The sequence below is a fragment of the Amphiprion ocellaris genome, chromosome 8 (assembly GCF_022539595.1).
Source record: "Amphiprion ocellaris isolate individual 3 ecotype Okinawa chromosome 8, ASM2253959v1, whole genome shotgun sequence".
NCBI classification, from domain to species: domain Eukaryota; kingdom Metazoa; phylum Chordata; class Actinopteri; family Pomacentridae; genus Amphiprion; species Amphiprion ocellaris.
This window is the reverse complement of record NC_072773.1, coordinates 37,229,948-37,255,577: the sequence shown is the minus strand read 5'-3', so window position 1 is coordinate 37,255,577 and position 25,630 is coordinate 37,229,948. Positions and strand designations below refer to the sequence as shown.

General features: G+C 39.4%; 1 protein-coding gene across 1 annotated transcript; it reads left to right on the top strand.

The window, feature by feature from the left end:
• Positions 1 to 15,274: 15,274 nt before the first annotated feature.
• LOC111569129 (phospholipase A and acyltransferase 4-like) lies at positions 15,275 to 19,282 on the top strand. Its single transcript, XM_023271106.3, has 4 exons — positions 15,275 to 15,406; positions 15,810 to 15,930; positions 18,016 to 18,314; positions 18,972 to 19,282. The coding sequence occupies exons 1-4, from the start codon at positions 15,389 to 15,391 to the stop codon at positions 19,068 to 19,070; spliced, it is 537 nt and encodes a 178-aa protein (XP_023126874.1). The 5' UTR covers positions 15,275 to 15,388; the 3' UTR covers positions 19,071 to 19,282.
• The last annotated feature ends 6,348 nt before the right edge of the window (positions 19,283 to 25,630 follow it).

Here is a 25,630-nt window from a genome sequence, read left to right as displayed (position 1 = left end):
GAACAGAGGACAGATGGAACAGAGACAGAACAGAGGACAGAGGGACAGAGACAGAACAGAGGACAGATAGAACAGAGACAGAGCAGAGGACAGATAGAACAGAGACAGAGCAGAGGACAGAGGGACAGAGACAGAACAGAAGACAGATAGAACAGAGACAGAACAGAGGACAGAGGGACAGAGACAGAACAGAGGACAGATGGAACAGAGACAGAACAGAGGACAGAGGGACAGAGACAGAACAGAGGACAGATAGAACAGAGACAGAGCAGAGGACAGAGGGACAGACACAGAACAGACGACAGATAGAACAGAGAGAGAACAGAAGACAGATAGAACAGAGACAGAGCAGAGGACAGATAGAACAGAGACAGAACAGAAGACAGATAGAACAGAGACAGAGCAGAGGACAGATAGAACAGAGACAGAACAGAGGACAGATAGAACAGAGACAGAGCAGAGGACAGAGGGACAGAGACAGAACAGAGGACAGATAGAACAGAGACAGAACAGAGGGACAGAGACAGAACAGAGGACAGATGGAACAGAGACAGAACAGAGGGACAGAGACAGAACAGAGGACAGATGGAACAGAGACAGAACAGAGGACAGAGGGACAGAGACAGAACAGAGGACAGATAGAACAGAGACAGAACAGAGGGACAGAGGGACAGAGACAGAACAGAGGACAGATGGAACAGAGACAGAACAGAGGACATAGGGACAGAGACAGAACAGAGGACAGATAGAACAGAGACAGAACAGAGGACAGATAGAACAGAGACAGAACAGAGGACAGATAGAACAGAGACAGAGCAGAGGACAGATGGAACAGAGACAGAACAGAGGACAGAGGGACAGAGACAGAACAGAGGACAGATAGAACAGAGACAGAACAGAGGACAGATAGAACAGAGACAGAACAGAGGACAGATGGAACAGAGACAGAACAGAGGACAGAGGGACAGAGACAGAACAGAGGACAGATGGAACAGAGACAGAACAGAGGACAGAGGGACAGAGACAGAACAGAGGACAGATGGAACAGAGACAGAACAGAGGACAGAGGGACAGAGACAGAACAGAGGACAGATAGAACAGAGACAGAACAGAGGACAGATAGAACAGAGACAGAGCAGAGGACAGAGGGACAGAGACAGAACAGAGGACAGATAGAACAGAGACAGAACAGAGGACAGATAGAACAGAGACAGAACAGAGGACAGATAGAACAGAGACAGAACAGAGGACAGAGGGACAGAGACAGAACAGAGGACCGATAGAACAGAGACAGAACAGAGGACAGAGGGACAGAGACAGAACAGAGGACAGATAGAACAGAGACAGAACAGAGGACAGATAGAACAGAGACAGAGAAGAGGACAGATAGAACAGAGACAGAACAGAGGACAGAGGGACAGAGACAGAACAGAGGACCGATAGAACAGAGACAGAACAGAGGACAGAGGGACAGAGACAGAACAGAGGACAGATAGAACAGAGACAGAACAGAGGACAGATAGAACAGAGACAGAACAGAGGACAGATAGAACAGAGACAGAACAGAGGACAGAGGGACAGAGACAGAACAGAGGACCGATAGAACAGAGACAGAACAGAGGACAGAGGGACAGAGACAGAACAGAGGACAGATAGAACAGAGACAGAACAGAGGACAGATAGAACAGAGACAGAACAGAGGACAGATAGAACAGAGACAGAACAGAGGACAGAGGGACAGAGACAGAACAGAGGACAGATGGAACAGAGACAGAACAGAGGACAGAGGGACAGAGACAGAACAGAGGACAGATAGAACAGAGACAGAACAGAGGACAGAGGGACAGAGACAGAACAGAGGACAGATAGAACAGAGACAGAACAGAGGACAGATAGAACAGAGACAGAACAGAGGACAGAGGGACAGAGACAGAACAGAGGACAGATAGAACAGAGACAGAACAGAGGACAGATAGAACAGAGACAGAACAGAGGACAGATAGAACAGAGACAGAACAGAGGACAGAGGGACAGAGACAGAACAGAGGACAGATAGAACAGAGACAGAACAGAGGACAGAGGGACAGAGAGAGAACCAAACAGGAAGGGGGTCCAGGCAGGTATCATGATGGAGGTGATAAACTATCTTTGTGAACCAGGTTTTCCTCATTAGACTGGTAAAACATCCCATAAAAGAGGCCGACTGATGCATTATTGAACTTTTTGTACACAGAAAATTGCAACTGGATTGAACTGGATTGCAACTGGAACAGGTTGTAAAAATGGGGAACTATGAAGAACATACAGTACAGTAAATACTGAAGTGCTCCGTCCAAAGATCCAGAAATAACACATTTCAAAGCTGGTATGTGCCTTTAAGCCCTCACCAGCACTTCTATATACACAGTGCTGCAGAGGGGCAGAAACCTTCCCCGGGTGTTTATTTGTGCTCGAGAAGAGCAGGAGAGTCTCACAGTTCTTTTCTGTAAACCCAGTAGACTCTGTCAGGGTTCGGCATTCCCACTGAAACAGAAAAAAACAACTCATTGCATCGGCATCCGGCACAGAGGAATCAGAATGTATGTTTCCCAGACATAAATGAAAATACCTGACCTCCTCCTGTAGCCAGAGGCCTGAGCTATACAATCCATTCCAGACACACTGCTTTACTCACAACCAACCATCAGCGTTGCATTCAGCCTGCAGGTGAACATTGGTGATTTACAGCCAATGTTTGAACACTTTCAGCATTAATCTCACTCTCAGAAACATGATAATCTTTTCCTGGGTATGTTAGACCATCCTGAGGGGGATTTGTAAAAGGGTTTGGGAGCTGTTTTGTGGGATTTTAGTCCTGCAATCAATGATTAGTTTAGCTGATTTATTCCCCAGGAGGCCGAGTACTCATGTTGAACATCAGAACCTGCAGCTGCTCCACATTTCTTTTGCTTCCAGAAGTTTTGTTCTTGTCAATTTTGATTTAAATCTCTACATCTGTCCTCATTTTTCTTTACAGTTGTATTGTGCAGTATGAGTCATTATATTAATAAACCATATACTCCACTTTTTATTGGTTTAACAATTTACTGTCTTCATTTATATTTCAAAAAGTTCAGTTCTCGTTCATTCAGACACATTTACTGTATGTAACTGGAGGTTTAGTCATCCTTTTCTTATCAAATCCTGCTATAACTTTCTGTTTAGTTTTAAAATAGTGCCATTTATAACCACAATTAATCAGCATAATCAATCAGTCAACACTAAAAATGCATGGATATAAACATTTTCAATTAATGCATGTTTTTTTTTTTCTTCTTAAATTCATTATCGCTACAGGAGGTCCTCGATTTACAACGTCCTCGACCTACAGCGTTTCGTCGTTACATCAGAACTGGTTACATGGAACTAGTTGATGAGTGGAGTGGATGAATACGTCGTCATGGTGCTATCAGACGGCTTTGTTTCCATTCTCTGGTTGTACTCCACCTTGGATTGTGCTACATTCACTAACTTTTTGTCCTTCATTATGGCTCCCAGAGTAAGTCAGACTCTTCTGATGCTTGGAAGAAAAGGAAAGCATCTCCATGGAAGTGAAATTAGATAGAATAAAACGCTGGGAACAGGAAGAAACATTGATCAACATCGGCCAGTTGCTTGGACTAAGTTGCACGACTGTCTGGACGATCATCGGTGATAAAAAGTGGATTCTTGAACATGTGAATGGATCTGCACCAATGAAAAACTGTGATTACAAAGCAGCATAGTGGTCTCATTATTGAGATGGAAAGACCAAGAGCAATGGCGTATCGCGGTGAGCCTTAAGGTGATTCAGGAGAAGGCTAAAAGATTGTTGGAGACTTGAAAAGGGAAAAGGTTGAAGGGAGAGAAAGTGGAGAGTCTTGGCCTAGTAAAGGTTGGTTTATGATGATTAATATCGGGATGCATGCAACTTCTTTATTTATCTTTTCACCGGTATTTTCCCACCGAGTTGTGTTCCAGTGTGAGCTACTGACTCTTTTTGTTACTGCAGTTGTATAAATATGTAAACTGATCGATATCATGATGCACGGAACAGCTTTGTTTACATTTTCACCAGAGTTACGACTTCTGGCGAAAATCAACTTACATCCCACCAAAGGAACAGAACTCTGACGTAAGTCGAGGACCTCCTGTACTTACTTTTGCCTTCAGTCAGCTACACTCAGCGTTACAGTTTTAAACTATGACAGTAGCAGAGTGCAGCTTGACTCACTGTTGAACTTTCCAATGACTCCAGGTTTCAGAAGAATAGGAGTGTTTCAGATGACAAGAGAACAAAAATGTGGTTTGTGCACAGTGCAGAGTTTCAGCCTGAGGAGAAAACAAACAGGATCTACTCAGCTTTTTACATCCATTTACTTCCCTCCTGCTCTCTGTGCTCACATATATTGTATTTTAATACGGCTGAATTTACAATAAAGTCATTCTTATTCCCATAGTTTTGTTTTTGTTGTGAGACAATGGAACGAGTGTGTGGTAGAGACTGAAATGCAGCTCGTTAAGGTTTTTATTTTACAAAGCTGCTGCTCTGCACGGCTGAAATACAGATTTTATAACAGAAACGTCGCTCGACAAACTCACTACATACATGTTGATGGCTGTGCTGTGAATATGGTGATATTTTTGTATAAAAAGTCAGAGAGCAGTTGCACAATAAGGAGAAAGGGAGTGACTTTAGAATTTCTTTTGAAGTTTTCTCTTTTATTTGTTTTTATAAAGCTTAAGCTTACTTAATGTAGTTTAACTATTTGACTTAGTTGTGACAGTAATTATGTGAGTTTTGCCTACATTCCATACTATGCGGCATTATACTGTGACAAAGTAAAATGAACTTCAATAAAGAGGTCAACTTTGTAAATTAGTCAATACATTAACTGATAGAAGACTAATCATTACTGGTAGATATAATGCCATCTCTTGATGGATATTTAAAGAACTGGACGTGCAAAGTTTAGATCAATTATAAACCAGAAGTACTGGCAGTGAGGATGCTTTATTTTGTTGTTGATGGGATGTGAAAGGCAAGATAGACAAGATTTATTTTATTTTTTTACCAAAATGCACATTTTTTTGAGCTTCTTTCTGCAAAGGTCACACAGAACTGCTAACCTGAATTTCACAAACTCATTTTTTTAAACTTTATTCTATCAGAAGGATTAGAAAACAGAAGTCAGGACAGATGCTTACTGGCCCGTTTCATCATGTTATCACTGCAGAGTAATAACAGTAATTAAACTTTCAGTTAGTATGATTTACCGTTGTGTGTTCAAATCTTTTCCAGAAACAGCAGTTTCCCTTCATCTATCAGTTTCTTGAAGTCTTTTAAAAGCAAATGAAGCAACTATTTAGTCACTGATACAAACTTGACTCTTCCCAGAATCCAATCTGACGTAGATTAAATGAGGACACAGTTTAATGATCACCACTTCACCTCAAAACGTACTAATTTTACCGTAGTCTGAAAGTTCAGAGCATGTTTGCATTTATCAGTTGAACTTTTCCAGTGCCTTTGCAGTTTGTCTTGTTCTCAAAGTTTTGCTCTCAACATGGGCTGCTGTTGATTTTGGCTCCATCTTCTACACTTCACTTGTTGGCAAGAACTGAACAAAAATCTTTATCCTACAGATCTCAGTAATTTAATCCAACTATACCTTTCCAAGAAGCGATCTTAAGCTGAAGCTGCAGATGTCAAGTCTCTGACCTCTGCACCATCCAATTAGAAGAAAATACCAGACAGAGAAACTGAGCAAAGGCTACACTGAGGAAACCCCCCAGAAAAAGGCAGAAGAAGCGCCTGTGGTTGGTGGTTTATTGAATGTGGACTTCCCAGAGGGAGTGATACGAAGCAGGGTACCTAAAGCACTGACCCACAGCACTGTTCTTCCACGCTGCTTCACTTCTTCTGATTTATCGCCCATCATCCATCTTTCCACTGCAGATGAGCAGCAGAAGGGAGGGACGGTGAAAGAAAACTGAAGAGAAGACAGGAGTTCTGGAAATATAACAGGTAAAATGAAAAGAGAAAAATGAGAGAAAGAAGAGGAGGCAAAAGGTCTCCTTGCATTAATAGTAATCAGGTGTGTTTCTGGATTTTCTTGTATTTAGGTATGAATTTGAGGCTGTGGTGCTCAGTTTTTTCATTGTATTGGTCATTTTGGTGGCTGTTAATCCATTTAGACATGTCCTATCCTGCAGCTGAAAGAGTTTGTAGAGAAAGCGTTGAAAAGTGAGTAAAGAGTTTGTCTAGATCAGCAGAGTCAAACTCATCTTAGTCCAGGTTCCACATTCAGTCCAGTCTGATCTCCAGTGGACCAGACCAGTAAAACCACAGCAGAATAACCTAGAAATAACCACAACTCCACATTATAATCACAGCTATCTGGAACTGAACAATCTAGTATTTTACTGTATGATCAAAACGACAAAAGTCAGACAAAGACAAAAAAACACCAAAAACAACACAAAATATTACAGAAATGAGACACAAAATGACAAAAACGAGAAAAAAGATAACAAAATGTGAGACAAATGACTCCAAACAAAACACAAAAAAGACAAAAAATTAGACAACAAAGTTACAAAGCAACAAAAAAATGGGCAAACAACATAAGCGAGACAAAACAAAACAACAAAAATGATGCACAAAAGAACAAATAAAGCAAAACACAAAATGACAAAAATTAGACACAAGATGACAAAAAATGAGACAAACCCAAAACAAAAGAAAAAAGAGACAACAAATTCAACAAAAAAGTTACAAAGCGACAAAAATGAGACAAAAAAAGTACACAAATGACACAAACAGGACAAAAAATTACAAAAGTGAGAAACAAAACGACAAAAAAACAGACAACACAAGCGAAACAAAAAAACACAAAACGAGAAAAACAATGCACAAAAACATAAAATGACAAAAATGAGACAAAAACCACAAGCGAGACAAAAAGGAAACACAAAATAACAAAAACCAGAAACAAAACGGCAAAAGTCAGACAAAAAACAACAAAAACAAGACAAAATATTACAAAAATGAGACACAAAACGACAAAAGAACAATGAACAATCTAGTATTTTACTTTCTGATCAAAACAACTTGTCATGGTCTAGAAATGATTTTAAATTTATAGTTTTACTAATTTACAATCTGCAGTTAATGTCTTCTCTGGAATTTTTACACTTTGAGGGCCGGATTGGACCCTCTGGAGGACCGCTTTTGGCCCATGGGCCTCATGTTGGACACCCGTGATCTGGAGAACAGTGAAACAGACATTTGTTAGAGAGGAGAAGTGAAATTTCCATGAAAAGCAAAACTCTCAACATAAGTTCCACACAGGAATCAGAATGTGTGGAGTAAAAGAGTTGAAGAGGATCGTGGAGGGAGAATGACGGGGTTAAGGTGGGGGAGGTATAGACGAGGAAAGAGAAAGCAGATGAAGGCAGGAGGGAGGGATGAAAAGAAATGAGGACAGCGCTCGGGGAATAGCAGCCGTTCCAGAGGTGATAAATGTTGTTTTGACACGTGGTTATCCACAGGTCACAGTTTAACAGAAGGAATGAAGGTCAGTTTAAAGTCTGGGTCAAGTCAAATATGATTCCCTAAGTGACAGGTTTGGAATTCAGCTCTACGGATCAGCGTGGCTCAACAGGAGGAGCAGGACGTGAGATTAGCACCGGTCAGGTTTAAAAGTTTGGTTAAAGTCTGTGTACAGGTTGGAATTACAAATAATGCAGATAAAGACGTCCACTACATGTCTCAAAACTGGAAATTCAGTCCCTCCAGGAATTTGCAATTTTGTCCAATCACCGCAACTTTTCCACAATTCTGGCCAGCCTCCCGTGAGTTCCACCAATCATAGCAGTCCACGGCTCAAACGTAATGCATGTACTTCACCCAATTCACTTCCTGTTTCTGGTCTGAAGATGCAGACATGTCCTATTCTAATGTTTCATTTACCAAAGAAAAATACTGCTAAAGATGGTGAAAAACAATTCCCTGCTGTTCTTCACCAAAGCAGAGGGAAACTGCTGTTGCATCCAGACCTCTACCAGACCTCTACGAGACCAGTACCAGACCTCTACAAGACCTCTACGAGACCAGTACCAGACCTCTACGAGACCTCTACGAGACCAGTACCAGACCTCTACGAGACCAGTACCAGACCTCTACCAGACCTCTACCAGACCAGTACCAGACCTCTACCAGACCTCTACGAGACCAGTACCAGACATATACGAGACCTCTACGAGACCAGTACCAGACCTCTACGAGACCAGTACCAGACCTCTACCAGACCAGTACCAGACCTCTACCAGACCTCTACGAGACCAGTACCAGACCTCTACGAGACCAGTACCAGACCTCTACCAGACCTCTACGAGACCAGTACCAGACATCTACGAGACCTATACGAGACCAGTACCAGACCTCTACGAGACCAGTACCAGACCTCTACCAGACCAGTACCAGACCTCTACCAGACCTCTACCAGACCAGTACCAGACCTCTACCAGACCCGACAGATCACCGTGATGGAAGCTGTTGATCCAGATCTGTTGGAGCTCTGAAGGAATGAAGGGAAGTTAGACTCATTAACTAACATGACAAGCCGTCAGCGTGTGTGCCAGGAAGTGAAATTAACTTTTTAAGCCATGGACACGTGTCCAAATATGATTCATTCAACAGTCAATGATCATTTAGTGTCTTAAATCTACCATCCACTTCCTGTTAAACCAGTATCTGGCTGCTGCTAGTTTCCCACCATGGTGTGCCAGCTGGTGGAAATGGGTTGGAGCATTAAAGAATTACTTTAGGAGGAAATATATCAATTAAAATGTTGAAGCATGTTCTAAAAACTGAAAAAATGCAACTTTTTTTTTTTCAACACACACACACACACACACAAAATATGGAACCAATTAGTCCCTACCTGCAGGCTGCAGGCGACCCTCCTTGAACATGCTGTGTTCAGACGGGAGTAATCAGCCCTACAGTGTGTGTGTGTGTGTGTGTGTGTGTGTGTGTGTGTGTGTGTGTGTGTGTGTGTGTGTGTGTGTGTGTGTGTGTGTGTGTGTGTGTGTGTGTGTGTGTGTGTGTGTGTGTGTGTGTGTGTGTCTCCTCGCTGCTGTCAGCGTGTTTTCATCTCCAGCTCTGATTTATTTTGGTCTGATCTGATATATATTTTATGTTCCTGACTCATATTTCGGCAGGAGGCTAACACTAATAAGCTCAAAGCACTCTATCAGAATCACAATATGAGTCGTCTCCATACTGTTGAAAACTGTCTTAGCTATCCAGTTTAAAACACTTCTGATGTATTCTCCCTTTATTTTGGTTCTGCTGTTGTACACCAACTGAAGTTTTCACCGCCTCTGAAACGTAGCTTTGGCTGAAGTCCGACTCAAAGGGCCCAAATGAATACGGCTCATTTTAAAATCAACAATAAAATCATAGATATCGTGTTTGCTTTGAGCTCAGAGAAGGAAAAGCTTCAGCCTCGATACAAGCCTTAAGGTCAACATCTGAAACATCTTCTTCAGCCCTAGTTGGAACGATAACAATATTTTAACTAGAAGGCCACTAGTAAAGCACAGCTCTCCATCAAGGACAATACTCCATTTCATCTATAGTCTATCTATATATCTATAGTCTATCTATCTATCTATAGTCTATCTATCTATCTATCTATCTATCTATCTATCTATCTATCTATCTATAGTCCATCTATCTATCTATAGTCAATCTAACTATCTATAGTCTATCTATCTATCTATAGTCTATCTATCTATCTATCTATCTATCTATAGTCTATCTATATATCTATAGTCCATCTATCTATCTATGTATCTATCTATCTATCTATCTATCTATCTATAGTCTATCTATCTATCTATCTATCTATCTATCTATCTATCTATCTATCTATCTATAGTCTATCTATATATCTATAGTCCATCTATCTATCTATGTATCTATCTATCTATCTATCTATCTATCTATCTATCTATCTATCTATCTATCTATAGTCCATCTATCTATAGTCTATCTATATATCTATAGTCTATCTATATATCTATAGTCCATCTATCTATCTATGTATCTATCTATCTATAGTCTATCTATCTATCTATCTATCTATCTATCTATCTATCTATCTATCTATCTATCTATCTATCTATCTATCTATCTATAGTCCATCTATCTATAGTCTATCTATATATCTATAGTCTATCTATATATCTATAGTCATCTATCTATCTATGTATCTATCTATCTATAGTCCATCTATCTATCTATAGTCTATCTATATATCTATAGTCTATCTATCTATCTATAGTCTATCTATCTATCTATAGTCCATCTAACTATCTATAGTCCATCTATCTATCTATAGTCTATCTATCTATCTATAGTCTATCTATCTATCTATAGTCCATCTATCTATCTATAGTCCATCTATCTATCTATAGTCCATCTATCTATCTATAGTCCATCTATCTATCTATAGTCTATCTATATGTCTATAGTCCATCTATCTATCTATAGTCTATATATCGTGTTGTTGAGGGAAACCTGTCATCACAGAGACAGAACTTTACTACGAGCTCTTTGATTGCTGCATCTCTCCCCAGAGATCCATCAAGGTCAGTTAGTCAGAGAGACAGAAATCTGGATGCACAATAGTTCAGCTGATTAGTTCCACATAGACGGACCTTTACCTCCCAGTCGTCCCCCCGTCATGCCTCTGCGAGCCCCCAGGGGGGCGCGACCCCGTATTTGAGAAACACTGAAATAAAGTAAACCCTTTGACCCCTTTAAACCCAGAGACATAAAATTTCGCTGCAGCTAAATGTTGATAAGTTCATCAAATACTGCATGTAGCGTGTAAAAGTACTGCAGTAAACAGTACAGACTGCACATGGAACATGCTAGGATTTTGAAGAAATGACTTTTCTTTCTGCAGCTAAAACCACATCTAAACAATTTAAAACAGCAAACAAACAATACGGTATTTGCTACATTTTACATGTTGCAGTTTTTTATTTCCATACGTGTAATAGTGCATGTGTTCATGACAGCGTGGATTCGCTGTGACAGAACCGGTCGTATATCCGTCAACACGTCTCAGACCTTCAGGTGTCTGCACTCCATCTCTCAACAACTCTGTATGTGTGTGTTTGTGTGTGTGTGACGGCTGCATGTTCTTAGCATGTGCTTCATATGAAAAGGAGAGTCCGTACATGGAAACACATGTTCGCTCTGAGATAAGCTGCAGCATAAATCTGCAGAGAAAACAGGAGAGAGATGAGGGGAGCAGATGAAGTTCGATTGTGGATCTATCGTGATTTACGTCTTTCCAGGCATTAAAACATGTATGATCATCATCATCATACGTGTTTTTAATGCCTGGAAAGATGTGCAGGAAACCAGGTGGATAAAAACCACACGTGTCCATCAGCAGATAAACGAGGAAACAGAAAAATCTGATTGTAATCTGTCATCTTTTAGTTACTTTGCTGTCTGCTCATTTTAGGAGTTTTTCTGGCTACACACACACACACACACACACACACACACACACACACACACACACACACACACACACACACACATAAAGCTGTCACCTGTGGACACTTTAATGGGCTCATCCATCTCTGAGGATTAACTGGTGTTATGGAGTGTCATGTGTGTTCCACATGCTTCCAGCTGAATGATTGGAGCCAATATGTGGCCACCAGCAGTAAAACAACGGATTCACCTCATTCATCTTCAAGTTGAAAAATTCACTAAACATCCAGGTTCAGGTTAGTTTTATCTCCTCAAAATGGAGGTAGGAGGTCATGTTCTACCGTCGTAGAGCTTCTCAATTTAGCAGATGCTTTTATCCATCTGAGAGTAGATACAACACAACTGATTGATTTGGGCCACATTTAATAACATCTACATTTACTCAAGTACTGTACTTGAGTACAGCTCTAAGGTGCATGTGCTTTTCTTAGATATTTCCTTTATATGCTGCTATATTATTATCACTACTGTTATTTATGTTTTAACTCCACTACATTTATTTGACTATTTTAGTTGCTTTTTAGTCCTGACTTCTCTAAAGGGTTTTCTGTTGGCGTTGTGGATAAAGATCAGTGTTAGGGTTTGAAAGAGATGATGATGTTCTGCTCTGGGTAAAGATAAGTGTTTATACTTGGGACGTAGTTGTAGAAATATCCCATAATTTCCAGAGAAATGTGTTACTTTCTGGTAAATACAGCATCTTACTCATACTCTGCAATAATGGCTGTAAAGTCACCACAGGTTTTCATGCCTTCCTTCCTCTCTCAGTCCTATTTCCATACTTTATGTTTTACCAAAAAAATATGATTCAGTCGTATAAATAAGCAACAATATGCTGGTTGCATATTGCTTGGTTCATGATAAAGTCATGTGTTTTAACTAAATCACACACTGAATTTACCCAAAAACGTCGAGAAAAACTCCAACAAACGTCAGACTTTGTCCTGCTTGCTGCTGTGGGCTCCAGGTAGATCTCTGCCTTCCCTCCTTTCTCTCCAGGTGCATCTCATCAGTAATCAGCAGGAGCTGAGCACAACCAGGTGGAACTGAGCCAATCAAGTCATCCTCAGTGAGAAGGAGAGGGCTGCATGCTTCCGGTCGCACGTTTAGAGCATTATTTATAAGTTACCACAAAAGATGATCACTAAAGTGCACACAAGTTACGGTTTAAATGCAGAACTTACAGCTTTAAAGGATGATTTCACTCAAAATATACTTAGAATTTCAATGTTTTTTTCAAGGAGTATTCCACTTTCATTTTGGCCCCAGTTTAACCAGTTGTAGTTTTCCAGCAACCTTTTGTAGTTCTGGTTTTCTTGTATCTTGCATTCTGTAAAATAAAAGTCTTTGTTTTATACCTTCGTGCTCCATCATTTCCTGCACCTGAGCCTCTTGAAACCATAAAATGTCTTGCATAAAGAAGATTTTTCTTATAAAGTCACTTGTTTTAGCTAAATTACGCTGAATTTACCCAGAAAAAGCCGAAACTCAAAAGCAAACTCAAGTTCTTGCATAAAGAGGATTTTCTCAACTTTTTCAGGTATATTCAGTGTGTTTTTCTCTCTCCTCCACCGAGCCGCTGTGCAGCCTCCAAATAAGGGTCTTCGATGTGTAAATTCAGTCAGACATAATTAAACGCTCCATTAGGTGATTAAAAATACCCTCAAAAGGACCACAGCCGTGTTCGAAGTCTTTTTGATCGCTGCAGGAGGAATCTACATTTCCAGTTGAAAAGCAGCAACAGTCACACAAACAGAGCCTCATTCTCATTCAGGAAACCCATAAACATCATTCACTGGACTGGAGGCAGCTTCTGATCAACAGATCTTCAGACGGAGGCAGAAAGACGGCGAGGCGCTCTAAATGTGTCGTCAATTAGCAGCAGCAGATGAATGGTGAGGAGAGAAAGATCCTACTCCAGGGGTAGGCTGTTTTTATGCTGGAACTGGAACTAACTTTTTATTCTGACTTTTCAGCCTCTTCAAAGGTTTGGTCAAGAATTAGTTTGGTAGAAACCGTGGAGCTGCTCAGAGTGCTGGTTGCTGCATTGTCCTGGATGTTTCCTTTCACTCCTCGCTTTGTTTCTCCCTTTGCTTCCAGCTTTCATCCAGTCCTGTCCTTCATGGCTCTAATTCATCACCGCCCACATTCATGCCAGCGTTCGCATACATGTGGCTGGAAGAGGGGCAGAAAAGGTTTAGAAATATGAATTGGCTCCAGTTCTAGTTTAAGTAAACCACCTGTAAGTGTTTTTTTTTTTTTAAGTTGAGCTGTAATAGTGTTCTAACATTTAGGATGTTTGACATTTTATTTATTGTTCGTGATTGGTTTGGAGGCTGTGATAATTTATGTGACTGTACCAGACCCAGAGCAGGAGGGGACTAGGATAAAATAATATATAATAGGCTGATCTGAATACTGAAAAGCAGGAAACCTGAAGAGTATAGACCAGGGGTGTCCAACGGAGGGTCCAATCCGGCCCTCAAAGTGTAAAAATTCCAGAGAAGACATTAACTGCAGATTGTAGATTAGTAAAACTATAAATCTGTCCAGTGTAACCATGGAGTCCATACTCCGGTACAGGATCACCTGCTGGTTTGGGGCTCCAACAGTCAAATCAAAAACTCTGACTCACAACCTGGGGAAGATGGTATATAAGATCATGGGTACCCATGCTCCATTCATTCCACAAAAACTGTTTATACAGGATACCATCAGACAGCAAACAGTATTCTCTCTGACTCCAGAGTCTGTTCTATTGAATTCAGGCAGAAGAGTCCCGCTGTGCAGCTCAGCCTTTTTAAATCAGCAGGTAGGTGCAGCTCCCAAAAGGACGTAGCCAGATGTTGTGTACATAGGGATGGATGTATGGGGGTATGTGTTTATTTTAGGTTTTTTCTTTATATTATTTTAACTTATTTATTATATGTCACGTATTTTATGTGTTTTAGCAGCATGTGTTCTGTTTTATGTGTTCTCGTGCAGCTTGCCTTGTCCTTATCAAAGACAAATTTCTCCCACGGGAGACAATAAAGTAAACCTTGAACCTTGATCTGACCATCCTCAATTTGACTGATTGTCTTTCAAAGGTTGTTTTCTCCACCAGATCCTTGCTTGTGTTGGATCTACTCTCAGATGTACATCACTGAATGAAACTGTAGAATTGTGCTGCTTTAAGGTCAGTGATTTCAGGATGAGCTGCAGCTGAGCTGGTACTGTACACAGGGAGATGCAGAACTTCAGTGCAGTTTAATGATAGTCCAAGACCACTGTAGGCTCCTGTGAAAGTGTCTGTGATTCTCTGCAGGTCAGTTTCTGATGTGGAGCAGGCTGTTGGAGTTCACTACTGAAACTGTGGACAGCTTTATGGTGAGCTGGAGTCGGTGTGGGTTGAACATACTGCTGTCAGATCAGTAATCTCTCTGTCCTCCATTCTGTCTCAGCTGAGGTTCTGCTAACTGCAAGGCAGCTCCCATGGAGAGGACAAACAGGAAGTCAGTACACTCCTTCCACTTGTTCACCTGCACACAGAACAGAGGAGCTCATCTTATCATGGAGTAGGTATATCATTATAACCAATTCACCTGAGTTTAAGTCCTCACACAGGTCAAAGAAAGCTAAAAGCAAAGGAAATACACCTTGTGGAACGACTCCCTCCTTTAGCCAATCAGCTGTCTTTGTTTTCCTTCAGTGACAAACCAGATTTTCACACAACACACCCACTGAGAGGAAACTAGTGCAGCTGCCACAGTTCTGATAGAGACGGACCAGGAGGAGGCAGCTATGGATTATGATCAGCAGGTAAGTTTATGAAATAATATACAATAACAGATATGTATACAGGATTTATATATGGAATATACACTGTAATCAGCTTGTGCTAATATAGAAATATATAAAGAATCTTGTTAAACTGCTGCATGATGTTCCATCCTTGTCACTTAGATTTGACATTAAATTCATTCATCTCCATCAGAACAACAGCTAGATGTCATAAGAATAGTTTTTTCATGTCTCACACACAAACAGAAAGTGTGATCAGTAATAACTCCGACAACAGAGATGAGAAATAACCATTACTAAATAACATGCAGCGTTCAGCCCTGAACACGCTGTAATGCAGGTAAACCTGTTCTCTCAGGGTGGAGACTCGTCTCAAACAGCTTCCTGTAGTCTTATTTGCTGTGTTTTGTTCTGAGTTCAGGTCGAGCACATCGTGACCAACGGCAAGTTTGGAGACCTGATAGAGTTCGACTACCCCATCGGATTCTCACACTGGGGAGTGTACGATGAGGACGGATATGTGGTTCATTTTGCAGTTCCAGGTGAGGAAAACAAGTGCATTTAAAGCTCGTGCTGCACTAAAGTCCCAACAAATGTTCTAAAATCCCAACAAATGTTCTAAAATCCTAACAAAGGTTCTAAAATCCTAACAAAGGTTCTAAAATCCTAACAAAGGTTCTAAAATCCTAACAAAGGTTCTAAAATCCCAACAAATGTTCTAAAATCCTAACAAAGGTTCTAAAATCCCAACAAATGTTCTAAAATCCTAACAAAGGTTCTAAAATCCCAACAAATGTTCTAAAATCCTAACAAAGGTTCTAAAATCCTAACAAAGGTTCTAAAATCCTAACAAAGGTTCTAAAATCCCAACAAATGTTCTAAAATCCCAACAAATGTTCTAAAATCCTAACAAAGGTTCTAAAATCCTAACAAAGGTTCTAAAATCCCAACAAATGTTCTAAAATCCCAACAAATGTTCTAAAATCCTAACAAAGGTTCTAAAATCCCAACAAATGTTCTAAAATCCCAACAAATGTTCTAAAATCCTAACAAAGGTTCTAAAATCCCAACAAATGTTCTAAAATCCCAACAAATGTTCTAAAATCCTAACAAAGGTTCTAAAATCCCAACAAATGTTCTAAAATCCCAACAAATGTTCTAAAATCCTAACAAAGGTTCTAAAATCCCAACAAATGTTCTAAAATCCCAACAAATGTTCTAAAATCCTAACAAAGGTTCTAAAATCTCAACAAATGTTCTGACCACACAGACATTCCCATCATGCAAGTGAAGAGTTTTGCTTACAGATGAAAAACCATCGTGTGCCCAAATAAATTTCTGTCAAAATACAGTGAGATTGGAACAGCTGTGTGCTTTTTATCCATAAATACCATAAAATATAATTAAAAAACAAGAGAAGGTTGCTATAAAGACCAATGGTGTGAACTGAATAAAACAGTTCATGAAGCAACTTGGCTTTTATATTTTTATTTCACACAAATGCCCTCAGATGTCATTTTTTTTACTTTTTTTGCACTAACGTAGATTATTTTTCCTTGGATTCTAAAATATACTTGATAGACTACAATTTGTGATGCCTTGAGTAAATGTTCCCAATCTGTAAAAATCTAACAGATCCTTTATCATTTTAAGTGTCTTGGTGTGTATGTATTTCAAAAGATGAGCAGAATTCATAAATCTCAAATCAGGATCATGAATATTAAACACAAATTGTTATTTAGGGCATTCGTCTGCAATTTGCAATCGTGTTTATACATTTTAAAAGAGGAAAATGTTATCATTTTAGGTTACTACAGTTGCAGTTAATGTTGATGTTGTCTAGTCACAGGACTGAGCAGTAAACCTCAGATTCCACTGTAGAAAACTATAATACATTACATAGTAATCAGGTGTTTCAGTAAATTTTGAAGATTAGTTAGAGCATGTCTCTTGTCTTCCTAAAATGATCATAATTCTTCAACCAAGAGGAAATTCACAAAGACTTTCTAATGTTATCTCCTGATGTAAACAAACCTCAGCATGTGTGACTTAGATCTGAGGAATCTGCAGCATGTAAGGAAAATATCACCTTCCTAAAAACAGATTTCCTGAAACACACCAATTCTAACAGAAAAACGATTCAGTTTAAGGTGGCTCTAAAGAAATCAGCTCCTCAGAGATCAACCAAAACCTGCTCAGTGGGTCTTTGATTAAAGCAGGGGTGTCCAACATGAGGCCCGCGAGCCAAAAGCGGTCCCCCAGAGGGTCCAATCCGGCCCTCAAAGTGGAAAAATTCCAGAGAAGACATTAACTGCAGATTATAAATTAGTAAAACTATCAATTTAAAATAATTATTTAGACCATAACAAGTTGTTTTGATCATAAAGTAAAATACTAGATTGTTCAGTTCCAGATAGCTGTGATTATAATGTGGAGTTGTGGTTATTAATAGGTTATTGTGCTGTGGTTTTACTGGTCTACTGGAGATCAAACTGGACTGAATGTGGAACCTGGACTAAAATGAGTTTGACTCTCCTGGATAAAATAATTCTTCACTGAAACTGAAAGAAGACATTCTTACACATTCTGAAAATAATTTGCCATACTTTTTAATATTTTATTTCTAGACGAGGGACCAGTAATGAGCACGATACGTAACTACCTGCAAGCCGTTGTCCAGATTTGTGGAGACCTTCTTCTGGGGGAAACCAGGATCCGTAGAATGCGTCTGGCTGAGATTAACGTCCCTAAAGGAGCCCATGTGTTGATCAGAAACAACGGCCACGCTTTGACTCCGTCAGCACCGGAGGACATGAGGCAGCGTCTGGATGCTCTCCTGGATCAACACTTCCAGTATCAGCTTTTCACGCTCAACTGTGAACACTTTGCCACTTTCATACGCTACGGAAAATCTGTCTGCAACCAGGTAAACATTTAGGCACTGCAAAACAACAACACAAAACAACAGTATTATTGATTAGAATTTAAAATATCTTCTATATCATGTTCCCTGTGTAGACTGAACAATAAATAAACTGCACTAAAGTGGAAACTTGGTAAATCCATCTCAGATTATTAGATTTTTGGAACAATTTCTTCTTGAAAAACTCTGATTTAGATGATCTTTGGTTTACTAGTCCAGTATTGCAGATTCTAAATCAATGGCATGATGAGAAACAGCAATGAAACTTTCAGGCTTTTATCTTTCATAGTTCCTGAGATATTGTCACGTATACAAAGGTGAAAATGGGTCAATGGACAATTTACAAAACAAAATTATCTCAGAAGTACTATATCAATAATATAAATTAAAACATCACAGATACCTTTTTAAATATCCATAGTTTATGATTAAAGAAAAGTTTCAAGCAAATGAGAGACGGTCGAGCAGAAGACCCTGATGATTTCAGATGGAATAACCCAACTGTAGAAGGAAAAATGATTAAATATATATAATATAAATGGCTGAAATTCACCACTATCTATCCTACTAGGTCTGCTTTTGCTATCTGAATGAATTTTTAGGACTGTTTTGATGGTTTCTGACCACTATGAGACTGCTAATCTGTCATTTTTCCAACAGATCCCTACAAGACCTAAGAATGTGGAGTGTGAGGGAGCGACTGCAGTGTTTCAAGGCATCGTCGACTCCAAACAAACAGCTGAGGACGACGCTGAATGAGCCCCCTAATAAACTCACAGCTCTACTCATGGTCTATCATTCCATTTAAAACAGAAGACTTGGCACGAGCTGGGGTTGGTTTTCTTTCCTCAGTTATGGATTGTAAAATATGACTTACTGGGCTGTAACTAGTTTCCTTGCTGAATAATCTGTAAATATCACATAATAAACTGAACAATGGTTTTGTAATTAAAGCGTCCATAATTCCAAAATATGCGACTGATGATGATTAATCCAACCAATATCCCCCAAGATATTTGGATTGCAATGACAAGTCAAGAATTTTGGTGGGAACAGATCAACAGACTGTATTATAATCTGATTGAATGGTTGTTTAAGCTGCTCATGGACCATCAAACTGCTGCTCCTGCCTTCAGTGGACACCAGATCGTCTTTAATGCAGCTGAAAACATTGTTCTTTATTTATAGATCAGATAGGTGATCCATGCAGACGACTGTTGTTCTGTTCACTCCAGTCCCTGTAGCAGCAGGAATAATGATTACCAAGCAAACTGTAATCACACATTTTAAGATTTCTGCTCACATTTGATCCTTCGATCGAGGATTTCTTCGGCAGTTCAAATGTCTGTTTGGTTTCATCAGACCTGGAAACAAAGAAATGCTAATAATCAATGAAGAAACAGTAGTTTTATGATCAGGATCTCTTATCTAAAGATTCAATGAAAGGTTACGGATGGATGGATGGATGGATGGATGGATGGATGGATGGATGGATGGATGGATGGATGGATGGATGGATGGATGGATAGATGGATGGATGGATGATGGATGGATGGATGGATGGATGGATGGATGGATAGACAGACAGACAGACAGACAGACAGACAGACAGACAGACAGATAGATAGATAGATAGACTATAGATTGATAGATAGATAGATGGATGGATGGATGGATGGATAGATGGATGGATGGATGGATGGATGGATGGATGGATAGACAGACAGACAGACAGACAGACAGACAGACAGACAGACAGACAGATAGATAGATAGATAGATAGATAGACTATAGATTGATAGATAGATAGATGGATGGATGGATGGATGGATAGATGGATGGATGGATGGATAGACAGACAGACAGACAGACAGACAGACAGACAGACAGACAGACAGACAGACAGATAGATAGATAGATAGATAGATAGATAGATAGATAGATAGACTATAGATTGATAGATAGATAGATGGATGGATGGATGGATGGATAGATGGATGGATGGATGGATGGATGGATGGATGGATGGATAGACAGACAGACAGACAGACAGACAGACAGACAGACAGACAGACAGATAGATAGATAGATAGATAGATAGATAGATAGATAGATAGATAGATAGACTATAGATTGATAGATAGATAGATGGATGGATGGATGGATGGATAGATGGATGGATGGATGGATAGATAGCTAGACGGACAGACAGACAGACAGACAGACAGACAGACAGACAGACAGACAGACAGACAGACAGACAGATAGATAGATAGATAGATAGATAGATAGATAGATAGATAGATAGATAGATAGATAGATAGACGGTGCTGTCCTGATGACAGATTTAAAAAGGCTATCTATTGAAGCTACTGTCATTCTGCATGCTAATTTTTTATTTTTATACTGTATTTATACTTTTTAATTGTTTTTTCTTCGACTAGTCCCATTTGTTTTTTCTTTCACCTTAACTTGGTTCTTCTCCCAACATGACCATTAATGTGCTAAATGGTTTGCTCTTGTACAACGCCTTTAACCTTATCTAGTTTCTAAAAACTGGTTTCCAGTGTTTCTTATTCACACACCAGTTAAGTGGGAGAAACCTTGGGTTCAGTGTGAATCCAGCATCCATGCTTGTGATTGGTTAAGAACCTGCTCTAACACGTGAAGCACGTCCACCACGCCTTCATCACGTGTGTGCCATTAACAGCCATTAGAAACAAATGCGTCACTGTGATAATCATAACAAACAGCAGAGCCATGACTACAGACACACTGACTGATGTCACCCCAAGACTGCAGTCATAATACGAGCTGCTGAACCAGATCCTCTGGTTTTCCTTCTAACTGCTGAGAGCTGAGATTACTCAGACTTTATCTGCAGTTACAACCAGTGGTGGTCTACGTTCAGAGATGAAGCTGCCGCAGAGTGCAGAGGAAATACAAATAGTGTTGCAAATGTGTGGGAAGTGTCTGAAATCTCCCACTAGACCCTACATAGTGCACTATATAGGGCAGGAGTGTCAGACTCATCTTAGTCCAGGTTCCACATTCAGCCCAGTTTGATCTCCAGTGGACCGGACCAGTAAAACCACAGCATGATAACTACAATTCCACATTTCTCCTTTGTTTTAGTGCAAAAATAGTCACGCGTGTGTGTGTGTGTGTGTGTGTGTGTGTGTGTGTGTGTGTGTGTGTGTGTGTGTGTGTGTGTGTGTGTGTGTGTGTGTGTGTGTGTGTGTGTGTGTGTGTGTGTGTGTGTGTTCGTCCAGGTGCCTGACAGATTTTGGTGTCTGAACGTTTCCAGTGGAAGAATTTAACCTCCACCCTCCAGAGGAAAGTGCTTTTCATTCATAAGTGGACACTCTGCTCGCTGACAGTCACCAGCAGACACACTAGTGCGTGAGTGCATGAGGGAATACAACGCAGACGTACTCCTAGTTATAGGCTGCCAGGATGATTCATGAGGACATCATTTCCCCAAAGGCCGAACCTCCGACCCCTGCAGCTTCAGAGATCGGTCTGGTTCTGGCTCTGAGCGATCACATCCGTACAGTTGTCAGTGGATCTCTTCTTCCTTCACCTCTTCGTGTCCCATCCATCCCTCCTCACCTCCGACTCACCTTTACTCTTTGCCTTCTCCACATTTCTCCTCGACATTTCCTTCACCTACTCAGGGAAGCTCCATGCTAAACAGAGAGCTGTAAAGAGTTATGAGTTTCCTGGAATGTTTTTCATTTTGTCTTTCAGGAGTTCACAGCTACTCATTTTCAGAAGTTAACGTGTCATTTCCAGCAACTTTCTGCTTTAATACCAACTTGATGGATGAACTGAACAGAAACATAAGGCAGGTGATCACATCTATGATGAAATCACTGAGCATGTATGTAGTCCCTTCTACAGTCATGGAATAAATGATCAGACCACCCTTGCTTTCCTCAATTTCAAAAAATATTGTTTCCTTGTCTGAAAAAAATACTAAACTTCAGCAAAAAAAATTCCCCAAATTTCTGAAATTTTGCAAAACCTTCAGGAAAAAATTCCAATAATTCCTTAAAAATTTAATTTTTTTTTTTTAAAAATCTCCCAAATTTGTCATCATTTCTGGGAAATCTTTGAAATTTTTTTGGTGGAAAAAAAGAAATGTTAAAATGCTTCTTAAGAACATTCACATAAAAATCAACCAAAATCCAGTGAAATTCACTGGATTTTGGTTGATTTTTATGTGAATGTTCTTAAAGAAAATATCAGAAGTTTTACTGATATATATGGAATCACTTTAGATATTTTTAGGATTTTTTTGGAAGATTTTTACTCATTTTTAAGAAATATTTACAAGCATTTTCTTGCCAAATTTGTGTGATTTTGAGCCTCAGGTCAAGCAGAGCAGCTATTCCTTCTCCATCAGCTCTGTAGGATAACTCCTGTCAGGACACAGTCATCAGCTCATGATGGTGACTCTGTAATTATTGTAAATGAACAAAAAGGGCAAAAAGCAAGACAACTCCAGTGTGCTATGTTTCCAAGCTGAGTTATGGATCAAAGAATTGACTATTTTGATTTTGTGTTTTGCTTTATTCATTGTTTTGTGTTTCATTTTTGTCGTTTTGTGTTTTTCTGACTTGTTTGTGTTATTTGTATATTTTTTGTCATTTTGTTTCTCGCTTCTTTTGTAATTTTTTGTCTTGATTATGTCATTTGTGTAATTTTTTTTCTTGTTTAGTCACGGCCATTTTTTGTCACTTTGTAACTTTTTTGTCTAATTTTTTGTCTCTTTTGGGTTTTTTTTCATGTCGTTTGTCTCATTTTTTGACATTTTGTTTCTCTCTTTTGTCATTTTGTGTCATATTTCTGTAATATTTTGTCTTGGTTTTGTTGGTTTTTGTCTTTTTTTTGCCTGACTTTTGTCATTTTGATCATAAAGTAGGTTGCTCATAATGTTTTGTGAAAAAGTAATTCCTTAAATGTGAAGTTTTTGTACTAAAACAAGGGGAAAATTTGACATTAGGTTATTATGTTCTGATTTTGCTGGTCCGGTCCACTGGAGATCAAACTGGACTGACTGTGGAACCTGGACTAAGATGAATTTGACTCCTCTGGATTAGTTGTTGTGCTTGTCCAGCAGATGTCAGCATAACAGTAGCTCTGAGGAGACTTTGTTGAAGATGTGAATATTCCAGAGTATAAAGAGCTGAGCTTTTACTGAGGCAGGGCTGCAGAGAACAACAGCACAGAAGAACAGGAGATAAAAGCAGTAAAACTCCTCCCTACATGTTGAATTCTTGTTTCAGATGTCTGTAACTTTATTCATGTGTGAAGCTGAAGGAGGAAGCATTCCAGAATAATGTTGGTGTTTGTGTCTGAACTGAATCCAACCAGTTCAGCTGATCAGACGTCTGATAATTTGTTAGTGGATTCAATCCAAAGGGGCAGAAACTAGTAAATACGACATCATTTCCTGTTTCCTCGTTTCTGACTGAGACACGACAACACAACCTTGACTGGGTCTTTGTTCTTTTCTATTTTATTTACTTTAAAACCAACTTTTTTTCTGGTTTCAAGATACTAAAAAAAAACAAAAAAAACGACAAAAGCAACTCAATCTAATGTCTGATCTTGGATTTTTCATTTCTCGTTCGGTATCAGCAGTAGAACTGAGGACAGGCAGGCAGCAGAAATGAAATGTAGAAATGTTCAAATCAAAGCTGAAAGAATAGAACCACGCTTTATGACTTACAGCAGGACTCTGATCCAGAAAGCAGCTTTATAGTGAAAACTCTGAGTTTGTTGCTCGACAAAAATAAGACATAAAACACAAGTGAGACAAAAAGGAAACACAGAACAACAACAACAAAAACATGAAACAAAACGACAAAAGTCAGACAAAAAAAGACAAAAAGGAACAAAAACGGCAAAATATTACAAAACTGAGACTGAAAATGACAAAAGAACAATGAACAATCTAATATTTTACTTTATGATCAGAACAACTTGTCATGGTCTAGAAATTATTTTAAATTTATAGTTTTACTAATTTACAATCTGCAGTTAATGTCTTCTCTGTAATTTTTACACTTTGAGGACTGGATTGGACCCTCTGGAGGACCGCTTTTGGCCCAGGGGCCACATGTTGGACACCCCTGCTCTAGGTGAAATGCAGTCCGGGGGATGAATTTTGACGCATTTTCGAGTATGTTTAGGATGTCAAAAATCCGAGTTTGCTTTTTAAAATGTTAACACTCAATAATACAAAATGTGTTGCTGATATTTTAGGGACCTGGAGCTGTAATTAGAAAGAAAAAAAGAGAAATACAGTGAATGTGAGTTTGTTGAGGGCTTTAATCATCTGACAGGGTTCACATAAAGAGCTTTTCACACATAATAAATCTTTACAATCCTTATTTTCCATGTAAAGACTCTTAAAAAGGTCTTTTCGTTCCATCTCTCAGTCTGTTTGTTTCTGTCTTCGCTCCTCTGAATCTCCTCCTAATTTCTACTTAAGCAATTTGTCGACTGTTTCCTTTAGGCGATCATTATCCACCCTTAAATACACACACCAGCCAGTCCTAATCCCTCCTGGCAATTTCCTTTCTTTTCCTTATCAGCCAGAGCCAAATATTCTGTTCTAGTCTGGATAAACAGATCTCTGTCTCATATCTGATCTTAAATAACCATTAACAGCTGAAACACACATAGCTGCAGTTATTAGACAGGAAGAAACAGAAACAGAGAGTTTTAAAGAAGGAAGGAAGGAAAGCAGCTTGTTAATATTCCTCCATGTGCCTCCTACATTCATTTTTTAAAACTTGTTTTTTATCCCTCGTCTCTCTTTGCCATTTTCCTCTTATCCTAGACCTCCTCTAAACCACTCCAGCAGGTGAGACAGACCTTTAAGGAAATGTAGACTATAGATAAATAATCTCATCTGTCCATAATTACACTCAGTCAGCCCTAAAATATACAAATTCTCCCCTGCACATGCTCACACACATTCACGTCAGCCCTGTTTCTGGACACATTATTGGGTTACTAGTGGATATTCCAGTGCAAACACATGCACACACATTTTCTTTTCTTTCTTTTTTTTGCACGCAATATACCAGCAGTCCGTTATTTTCTCAGATTACAGACTTGCTGTCAACACCGACTTTTACTGAACACTCAGATGTTGAAAGGAAATGTCAATTCTCTGTAGTGGGGTAATATTTCCACTCATTTTCTTGCAGCATTTTAACATCACACGCTCTGACAATTATCTTAAAGTGTAACCGTAGCTGCCTGTTGTTGTTTATTTCAAAACACCATGTATTTGTGTCCTT

What these genes read in the sequence shown, in the direction of transcription:
- LOC111569129 (XM_023271106.3), top strand. An exon ending in GGTTCATTTTGCAGTTCCAG is followed by an intron (nt 15,931 to 18,015) that starts GTGAGGAAAACA and finishes TTTTATTTCTAG; the next exon opens with ACGAGGGACCAGTAATGAGC. An exon ending in GAAAATCTGTCTGCAACCAG is followed by an intron (nt 18,315 to 18,971) that starts GTAAACATTTAG and finishes TTTTTCCAACAG; the next exon opens with ATCCCTACAAGACCTAAGAA.